The sequence below is a fragment of the Tachypleus tridentatus genome, chromosome 12 (assembly GCF_004210375.1).
Source record: "Tachypleus tridentatus isolate NWPU-2018 chromosome 12, ASM421037v1, whole genome shotgun sequence".
Lineage (NCBI taxonomy): Eukaryota > Metazoa > Arthropoda > Merostomata > Xiphosura > Limulidae > Tachypleus > Tachypleus tridentatus.
The window spans coordinates 48,313,545-48,324,917 of record NC_134836.1 but is presented as its reverse complement, the minus strand read 5'-3'; the positions used below and the strand labels follow the sequence as shown (position 1 = coordinate 48,324,917).

General features: G+C 34.0%; 1 protein-coding gene across 1 annotated transcript in view; it reads right to left on the bottom strand.

Moving 5' to 3' along the window:
- Positions 1–518: 518 nt before the first annotated feature.
- The window catches only part of LOC143235039 (neural cell adhesion molecule 1-like), a 162,580-nt gene continuing 151,725 nt past the window's right edge, over positions 519–11,373 (bottom strand). Inside the window, exons 12-14 of the mRNA XM_076472783.1 lie at positions 6,369–6,484; positions 1,283–1,483; positions 519–788 (exon numbers count right to left, since the gene is read on the bottom strand). Coding sequence (XP_076328898.1) covers positions 756–788; positions 1,283–1,483; positions 6,369–6,484 — 350 coding nt within the window. The 3' untranslated portion in view covers positions 519–755. The remainder of the gene's footprint in view (positions 789–1,282; positions 1,484–6,368; positions 6,485–11,373) is intronic.

The window sequence follows — 11,373 nt, the reverse complement described above, 5'->3', positions numbered from 1 at the left end:
GTGATCCACTTTGAGTTGCTGCCACTCAATGTAACGATTACATCAGACTTCTATTGCCAACAGTTAAAGGGCATCTGATTATCACCCATTCTGAAGTTTGCAGAACTATCTTGATGGAATAGAGCTTGGAACACATAAAGATGTCAAAACTACCCTCTCTACATTATTTTCCCCGAAACCCCAAGGATTTTATAGAAGTGACATTCAGAAGCTTGTGAATCGTTGGCAGGAATTAATTAATAATAACGTAACATACATTATTGATTAAATAACATTAAAAACGTTTGAAAACCTTTTTCTTTTTCTGAACATAAAATCGGGTATTACTTAAGGGATGACCTGATAAATATATATATATATATATTACTGTAAGCCATTCTTTTTACTGCTTTATATATTATGTGTTCAGCTTCCGAAATGTACTAATAAGTTTAACTCACGCCATAATATTTATATATTTTTGAGGCTTTATTTGAAACTAATGTACATATATTATTTTTGTTAATACAGGAAACATAATATTCATACCAGCGGTACCACAACAGAACTAGGACTAATATACGGAACATAAGCAGGAAAGCTGATAAGGAAACTGATAATTTTCTGATTGCAGGATTAGCAGTTGATATTTCAGGGATTCAGAGAGCCATATAAAACTGATCGTTCTGAAGTATTTAATATGAAGAAAAGGCACAGTTTAACAGGACACAAAGAAACATCTGATTATAAATAGTATGAAATACGAATAACGAAGTTCACACTTCCGTAGAAACGATATTTTGGAGAGACTATGAAAGAGAAACATATTGATTAAAAACATCAACAGATGTTAACTAAAATAATGGGACAACTAGTAATCTGAGTCAAAATTACATTCACTAAGTTCTATATAACAACCTATGGTAAGTAACTGAAATGACAGAACGCTTTCTAATTTATTATTACCTAAAATTATAATTTATGTTATATTGGAATTAGAACAAAAATATGTATTTTGCAGTTTCTATCAACTAGTTAACGAATGATGACACACGAAAATAGTTCATTTGTGCTTTGAATTATTTTTAAATATATTTTATGTAGAGCTTAAAAACAGAACTGGTAATACTTTCTGTCTGTAACAGGAATGTAGTCTCGAATATTTAAAACGGTCTCGAATACCTAAAACGTTTCTGAGGATTTAAGATGGTCTATAGTTATATTAGCAGCGATTTTCTAAGTCAAATAAAAATCATATTCTTAGTTGTTTGTGAGTAAATTAAGGACGATAAAGAAAACAAACCTGTTCTCCACCGTTAATAGTGTTCATTAATGGTGTTTCGGAAATTATACATTTGTCTTCAGATTTTATTAGTGTCTGAGAGTTAAATGGTTTAGCTCTCCACTTCATTGTGTCGTAAAGAGCGTTATCGGAAATAATGCAAAGTGTGGGTTCGTCGTCACGATCTGCTTTACAATTCACGTTAGAATCCTGATTTTGCCACTACAGTGGAAATAATAAAACCTAAAGTAAGTACACAAAATATATTCGATTAAAAATATCAGTGAGTGTAAATAGTATGACATAATTTATTATTATAAATCTATCTCTTTATAAATACATTATTATATTTTATATACTTGTTAATCATAAAGCTACTGAACTGGTTATCATTTCGTTATCTTACGTAAGTTTCGAAACCGAGTAGCTGACAGTATTTGAAGTTTTTTTTTTTTTTGGGGGCGAAATTCGCCGATACTAAAATACACAATATTATTGTTCACGTTTTCCTAAATAGAAAATTATACAACATTTTAGTTGAACTACGTATCAAACTACAAGCTATAGAAATAGTTCTACCCCTCTTTATGTAATTAGAATGTAAGGCAATGAATATTATTTTTATTGTTTGTTTGGAAGTAAGCACAAATTTACACAATGGACTCACTCTTTTCTGCCAACCACGGGTATCAAAACCCGGATTCTAGTGATGTGAGTCTGCAGACATGCCGTTGCACCACTGTGGGACTATTTTTTATTGCTGATATATATTAGCCGGAGGAGGAAGTGATTGTGTGTTGTTGTTTCTTTAATTTCGCGCAAAGCTACACGAGGACCATCTGCGCTAACCGTCCATACAGCTAGTCATCATCACCCACCGCTAACTCTTGAGCTACTCTTTTACCAACGAATAGTGGGATTCACCGTCCAATGTAAGGCTCCCACGGCTAAAAGAGCGAGCATGTTTGGTGTGATAGGGATTCAAACCCCAGACCTTCAAATTACGAGTCAAGCGCCTTAACCACCTAATTTTTAGCGTTGTAAATCCGAAGACTTACCGCTGTACCAGCGGGGGGACTATTTTGAAGGAGGAATATTTGCTTGAGTACAAGCCAGTGTGTAAAACTGGAACTAGATTATTCTGATCGCAAAAAAAAAAGGATTGTTTGTTTTTGAATCTCGCGCAAAGCTACGCGAGGGCTATCTGCGCTAGCCGTACCTAAATTAGCAGTGTAAGACTAGGGGGAAGGCAGCTGGTCATCACCATCCGCCGCCAACTCCTGGGCTACTCTTTTACCAACAAATAGTGGGATTGACCGCACATTATAACACCCCCATGGCTGAAAAGGCGAGCTTGTTTGGTGTGACAGGGATTCAAACCCGCGACCCTCAGATTACGAGTCGCATGCCTTAACCCACCTGGCCATGTCGGGCTAATAAAAAGGAAAAAGAAACAGTTATCACAACTAGTTAGGAACTACATCAATTATTATTAACACACTTGGAGCATAAAATATACTTGAGTATCTATGTGTGGAATTCTTATAGACCTGTAGCCATAAAAAAATAAATATAAAAATATTGTTTTATTAAAGACTGACGACCAAGAAATAGGAAATTGTGAAATGTTCACTAGTATAAGAGAATGTTTCATCTGAAAACTATGTTACCCTGAGAGAATACTGCTATCAAGATGGGGTGTGACTACAACGTGAAGATATATGGTGAGCCTTTTGACTTTCTATCTCACAACCAGAAGTTTGTTCATTGATCGTTACTGTCGTATCGAAACTTATCAACCTGGCTAAGACCGGGACGAAAAGTGGATGGAGGAAAAAAAAAGGTACTCTAAATTATATTCGGTGACTTGCAGAAAAGACCATAAAGACACATAGCTGCACTTGCCAAAAATTGAAAATAGAAACAGTCGAGCAGAAAGTAAATCAATAATGAAAGTTACTGGGATGAGAGTGAATGATACCAGTCTATAACGTGTGAAAGTTACTGGGATGAGAGTGAATGATACCAGTCTATAACGTGTGAAAGTTACTGGGATGAGAGTGAATGATACCAGTCTATAACGTGTGAAAGTTACTGGAATGAGAGTGAATGATACCAGTCTATAACGTGTGAAAGTTACTGGGATGAGAGTGAATGATACCAGTCTATAACGTGTGAAAGTTACTGGGATGAGAGTGAATGATACCAGTCTATAACGTGTGAAAGTTACTGGGATGAGAGTGAATGATACCAGTCTATAACGTGTGAAAGTTACTGGGATGAGAGTGAATGATACCAGTCTATAACGTGTGAAAGTTACTGGGATGAGAGTGAATGATACCAGTCTATAACGTGTGAAAGTTACTGGATGAGAGTGAATGATACCAGTCTATAACGTGTGAAAGTTACTGGGATGAGAGTGAATGATACCAGTCTATAACGTGTGAAAGTTACTGGGATGAGAGTGAATGATACCAGTCTATAACGTGTGAAAGTTACTGGGATGAGAGTGAATGATACCAGTCTATAACGTGTGAAAGTTACTGGGATGAGAGTGAATGATACCAGTCTATAACGTGTGAAAGTTACTGGGATGAGAGTGAATGATACCAGTCTATAACGTGTGAAAGCTACTGGGATGAGAGTGAATGATACCAGTCTATAATGTGTGAAAGTTACTGGGATGAGAGTGAATGATACCAGTCTATAACGTGTGAAAGTTACTGGGATGAGAGTGAATGATACCAGTCTATAACGTGTGAAAGTTACTGGGATGAGAGTGAATGATACCAGTCTATAACGTGTGAAAGTTACTGGGATGAGAGTGAATGATACCAGTCTATAACGTGTGAAAGTTACTGGGATGAGAGTGAATGATACCAGTCTATAACGTGTGAAAGTTACTGGGATGAGAGTGAATGATACCAGTCTATAACGTGGAAAACATTGGACGTCGTACGCTATATGAAACCGGATCATTGAATTGTGAAATACACAGAGTAACAAAAATAATGTCACAAACAGCACCAATAAACAACCTGAAGCAGTATATGAAAGGTGAATTATAACACTGAAAGAAACAGCAAATGAGAGTGAATGTTAGTTTTATTTAGAATTTTGGCACGAATTCACACAAGAACCATCTTTACAAACATATCATTATCTCTTAACTGATAGAAAGGAAGGAAGGTAGCTAGTCGGCAGAACCCACCGTCAAATCTTGGGAAACTCTCGTCTGATCGAATACTTTGACTTCACTCACTGTCTCAAAATGTAAAGAGAAGTTTTGCCTTTGCATTCACAGTTTGGGCTCACTGATTATTAGATCACGACTGGGTATAGATGAAAAACATAGGCTGAAATCTAAGGAAGAAGATAAGTTGTAGTAAGTTCTGATAAACGTAGTGATAACAAATAAATATGGGTTCCACCAACAAGAGATTGAAAACAAATACATATTAAAATCAGGCGCGGACATAGCCATCATGTAAAGCGATCTACACAAAAATGATATAAGAGTAAAGACACATGGAATAATGGACTATGACTTAAGAACCCATTGGTTGAAAATGTTCTTTAATCCTTGAACGCATGTAGGAAGGAAACCACTGTATTTTCAACACATAATACTTTTGTATCTCTGTTCTACTATAATAAAAACAATCGATGAAATAGTTTTATCCGTCTACCCTTGGTATATGTTAGTAACATGAGCAGAAATGTGTACACCAACAAATAAACACAGTTATTTAACGATATAGGACTGGCTAAGCCGTTAAGCACCAATGGGAAAATAGAGCAGAATGGAATTTCTAGGTTGTCACACATGACAGATATACTAATCTGTATTAGTATGTTCATATTAAAGTGAAACTTTAACAGGAAAAATAAAACAAATCGCAGTGTGTGTGTTATGTAATCTAATTATTTGTTTACCAAAACGAAACCTAGGGTACTTCAAAACATGAAGATGGATCAAACCTTACAACATTTGAGGTTTTTGTATAATGCTATTTGACGTCAAATCGAGGACGAAAAGCTAACTGTCGCAGGACCTTGTTCAATCCACTCCATTAATTACATAATAATAACTACAAGTTCTTTCGTCTATAAAAAAAAAAAAAGACATCAAGACGTAATTGATTCCAGCACTGAGTGGATATCATTCGATTCATAAATAAACAAATAAAATAATGAAAACAGTTAAAGCTGTCTTTAAGAAACACAAGAGATTTACGTAGTTAAATTTTGAATAAACTGCCTTTTACACTAAATCAAAGAAAATGAAAATATAAATGATGTTTGTTGATTTATTCTTGGTACGAAGGAAACATAACAACCGTACACTTATATTATGGCACGTCTTAATGGATTGCATGCATTTGTTAAATTACTATATTACTGTAGATTTAGTCTCTTCCACAGTTAATAACTGTATTCTTGTCAAATGATAATTGAAATGAATGTTCAAATTAAGGACAGAAAAACATTTATTGGATACTATTTGAAGTATTAGGTCATGTGTTTTTCTTAAACTTCACTGTGAACGAATATTAGTTTTGTGAGTTTCCTTTCTATATTAACGTTTATTCGAAATTTTACTTTGTCGGTCGATTTAGTAGCCCGACGTGGCCAGGTGGTTAGGGTGCTTGACTCTTCATCTGCAGGTCGTGTGTTCGAATCCCCGTCACACAAAACCAGTCGCGTGGGCGTTATAACGTGACGGTTAATCCCACTATTCGTTCGTAAAAGAGGAGTCCAAGAGTTACCGGTGGCTTGTGATAACTAACTGCTTTCCCTCAACCTTTACACTGCTAAATTACGGATGGCTAAAAAAGTTCGTTAAATTATTTGAACATTTTTCTGAGATAAAGGGTTATTTTTGTTGAAAATAAAACATTTCTTTGTGACAGAAATGTTTTAAAAATTATTTAAATGCACTTCCTAGCATCGAAGAGATTATAAATTATATTAAAGTGATTTGTAACTACAGCTTAATAGCCTTAGTAAATAAATAATTCTACACGATTTGCGAGTGTCAGAGTGAGAGTACGAGACACACGAGATGCAAAGAAGTAGATTATAAAAAAAAATCAAATGTTTTTACCGGACCCCTTTCGTTGGGTGAAACAGGAATTAGTTGGTCTTTCGTATAATCCACAGCATCATCTGCTGGCGTCATATGGTTCCAGTTAACGCTTGTGTGAGTAACGTCAGGTGGACCTGAGTGTATTTTGCAATTATAATTAAAATTTAATGATGAATCAATAAGAAGTTATATAAAAATTATTTACAAGCTTGATGTATCTACATAAGAAAACATGTATAGTTGCATATAGAAAATAAAATATAATATAGGAAGTATGTAGGTGAAGGATAAATGACTAAGTGACACAGGCTATATATCTATATTATTCTCCGAATTATGATTTTTACGTTTCAGGTGTGCTATGTAAAATTCTTAAAACACATTTAAAACGTTAAAATAATATACTTAGGGAGTGCTACGTTTTTAAGACGTTTTATGAAAAGAACTATTGAAACTATGCTGTATATCAAAATATTCAACAAAATAATATACCTATTTGATTATCGTGCATCCGTAATTTCCATTCTGCCTGCTTTATGAGTGATGGATTTACTATTATATATGTATTTTGATATCGATGTTTATTTAAGTTAAATTTATATTTAGAAAAGTACGTAGCATATACTGTTAAATATCTGCTGCGAAATTCCCGCTGTTCTCTAAAGTTGTAAAAGATTTTCGACTTTAATAATAAACAATATATGTGTGTACGTAAACACTAGTGTATATTTAGTATTCTTGTGCAGGCTGAAATTTCGAGTAACTCTCCTCACGCTTATAAATGCAGCCAACGAGATGCGTCAAGAGACGGTTTATGTGATTAGTTCACTACAAATCTCGGAAGCTATAACTGTGATTAACATTTACTAACCGAGATCATCAAGTATTTGACCAAAAACGTTTATAGATTTCAAACATATTAACCCGTTTAATTTCAGACATCAGTATTTTTTAAGAAAACATTATTTAAATTCAGTAGCGAAAAACTACGTGTGATAAGCAAAGAACGAAGAACAAAATCTAGTTAGATCTCTGTTAAGTGAATGTACCTACATCAATTAACTCGCTTACCTAAAACTCTAGATAAGACCAGAAAGACAACTTAATATTATTTATAAGTTTGTAAAACTTTTGTTCATAATCATAATTTGTAATAACCGTTACAAATTAAGAAAAAGAAAAAAAGAGGTAACTGACCGAAAGCTGACCATATTTTTCAAGAGGGTTGTGTAACTAAGTGTAGGAATGTAGAAGGCGTGGTTAGATGTTTAATTATATTTATTAATATAGGTAGAAAGGTGTATTGGTTTATCTTAGGCTTGAGTTGTTGTATAAGTAAGGCTTTAATTTTGCGCTTGTTTATGTTTGTTTCTTTATTTAGTATTTGGGTATTTTTTGTGGTTATGTTATGTTTATTTGATTTGCAGGGTTCGAAAACGTGTGAAGGTGACATTTTGTGTTCTTTGAATCTGGTTTCCATTTTTCTACTTGTTTCTCCAATATAGAAGTCGTGGTAGTTATCACATTGTATTTAATAAATAATGTTGTCGTGGCGTTTGTCAGTGTAGTTTTTGCATAGTATAGACCTTTTGTGCCTGGTTTTTGAATAAATTTGGTATTAACTCGAATGTCATATTTTGTTACTAGTTTTTGCCAAATGTTGGTTATTTTTCTGCAGATGTTGGGAATATATGGAATGCAGCAGAATATGGTTTTATGATTTTTTTATTCGTGAGACATATTTACTTTTGTTAGTTGATTTTGCTTTTTGTCTGGGCGTGTGCGTATAATGTTTTCTACGGTTTGTGGAGGAAACTTATTGATGTTGATGAAGTATTGTTTTATTTTGTCTAATTCATCGTTAATTTTATCTGATTAGCATAGTTTTATGGCTGTGTTTATTTGGTTTCTTAGTATGTTGAGTTTTTGTTTTATTTCATATGCTCAGTCCCAAGGAATGTATAGTCTAGTATGGGTGATTTTTTTAGTGGATTTCTTTTTTAAATTGTGTATCGGTTCTTGAAATTTTGAGGTTAAGAAATGATATTTGATTGTTTTCTTCCTGTTCACATGTGAAGTTAATGTTGGGATGTATAAAGTTAATGTGATTGAAAAAATTAAGCGTGTGTTTTGTAGATGTGAATCCTGCAACCGTGTCATCTACATATCTGTACCAGTATAGTGGTGGATGTAACGCTGTGTTAATTACTTGTGTTTCAACTTGTGTCATAAAAATATTGGCTAGAATTGGTGATATTGAGTTGCCCATACTTAGACCATTTGTTTGTATATAGTTGTGGTTGTTGAACATGAAGTTTGTCTTCATCGTGGTGAATTCTATGAGGGTTTATAATTGGTTGCTGCGAACGTCAATTGATGGGAACTCGGATATAGAGTTCTAAGGCTATCTTGTAGGCTTCAGCGGTTGGAACTTCTGTAAAGAGGGATATAACATCGAAACTGACCATTGAGACTTGATTAAGTTGATTAAGATTAAACTTGAAATTAAAAGAGTCTTTCATGAATGCCCATGCTATGTATTTACCAAGATTGTAATTAAACGATTCATAGGTGGAACTTATTGGTCGTAATGGACAATCTGGTTTATGAGGTTTGGGGATGCCGTTATTTCTGTTGTGCGTGAGTCGGTTTTACGTAGATAGGAATAAAGTGTTTTTGAAATTGTTTTTTTTTTATTTTTATTAGTATTTTGTTTAGTTGCGTTTCGTGTGTCTTTGTTGGATTTGTGAGTATTGGTTTAAAAGTGTTTGTGTTTGATAGGATGTTCTTCATTTTTTGTATGTATTCATTTGTGTTCATTATTACTATAGCGTTTCCTTTATCTGCTTTTAGAATTTTTATGTTTTTGTCTTGTTTTAGGTTTTTAACGGAATTAATATCTCTTTTTGCAAGATTGTTTTTTAGTTTTATGTTTTGTGAAATTATGTTGATGGTTCTATGAGAAAATTCTTTGAAAATATCGTTTAAGATGTTGTTTTTAGGTGTTTCTGGAAAATATAAATTTTATTTTTTTCTGGGAAGTTTGGCTGTTGGATGTCAATAAAATTGTCGAAGTTCTCTTCTTTCTGTTGGTTGTTTTCTTGTTGTTTTTTTTTCTGTGGAAAGTATCACAAGTACATTCCTACATTCAATTACACAACCACCTTCAAACATATGGTCAGCTATCGGTCAGTGACCTTTTTCTTTCTTTATGAACCTGACGATGACCGAAGAAGATGAAAACGTTGTTCGCTCCTCTACATATAGCTTTCTCTATCTATACCAGCCATTTCTACATATATATTTTTCTCTACAAGTGGGTTTTCTCGTCATCACGAAATGTCGTAACCAATTTATGATATTTGCCAACAATATTCGTACACACAATTTTTTTAAATATAAGCATATTTTAATATACAAACAATAATACAATTTATAGTAACTGTTATTACAAAGTATGATTTATGAACAAAAATTTTACAAACTTATAAATAATATTAAATTTTCTTTCGGAGACTGAATAAATTGTAATTTGTAACACTAATGAATTTATTCGATATATTTCATAATTTTTTGAAATTATAATAAACTGGAAGCTCTTCCAGAATAAATTGCAAAACGTAACATTTACTAATACAAAGTTGTATAATGAGCTATCTGTGCTGTACCAACTACGGGTATCGAAAACCGGTTTATAGCATTAGTCTTGTAATGCGAAACACGAAAAGTTGAGCTAATGGGAACGGTCGGGTTTTTGCTTTGAATTGAATATGTGCCAATTGGAACGATAGCGGTACGGCACGGTCAGGTGGTTAGGACACTCGATTCGCAATCTGAGGGGTGCGGGTTCGAATTCCCGTCGCCCCAAACATATTCGCCTTTTCAGCCGGTAGGACGTTATAATGGTTCAATCAATTCCATTAATTGTTGGTAGGAAATTAGCCCAACCGTTGGCGGTGGGTACTAATGACTTGTTGCCTTTTCTCTAGTCTTGCACTGCTAAATTAAGGACGACTGGCGCAGATAGCACTCGCGTAGCTTTACATGAAATTCTTAAACAAACAAAGCTACGATGGTTCAGAGACAAGCCCTAATACAACCCCATTGTGTTTGGATTATCTTATTTATTTGTAAAGATACCTAAATAAAACTGTCACTCTTACTAGAGAAAAAAATAGACTTAGATCAAAAATAAGAACAAATGATCCTCAATAGCCATGATACCTGTAATTTAGGCAGGATTAGAGTTAATTAGTTAATGAGACCTTTTCCATTTATTACCTGTATAATTTTGCGCCAGCAATACCAAGTGTGAGATGTGCGTTTACCCGATTCGATTTTATTACTAATCAAGACCTACCATCAAACTGGAAATCTTTTAAGGTAAATTAGGGTAAATTAACCTATGAGACCCAGAGCGTGGTCAAATACATCATCAAAAAGGTTTGATCTCCTGCGTTTAAAACCGTACTTAGGAAATCAGATATTAAATCAGCCAAGAGATGACGGAGCTATGAGTTAAATGTTTTAGTATAACAACTCAATAACATAATGATAATTAATAATAGTTACGTAGTATTATCCTGACAAGCCAATACAAAATTAGTATAACATTTTTACTAAAAATATAAAACTCTGATTTCTCGACGAGTGTTGGATTAGAAAATTATATCAAATTCTTTGCCTCAGTGTAATATATACATATATACATAAACCCAATTCAAATTTGAAAGAAAATCAACTACCTCGTGAAGTATACGTGTTTTACCCCAATATTACTTACAAAAAGCCTTTAGAAAAGCATTTTACACCTTAAAATTACCTTCCTCCCCTCTTGACAGGATCGGCATGGCCAGGTGGTTAAGGCACTCTACTCGTAATCTGAGGGTCGTGGGTTCGAACCTCCGTCCCACCAAACATGCTCGCCATTTCAGCCGTGGGGACATTATAATGTTACGGTCAATCTCACTATTCGTTGGTGAAAGAATAAACCAAGAATTGGCGGTAGGTGGTAATGACTAGC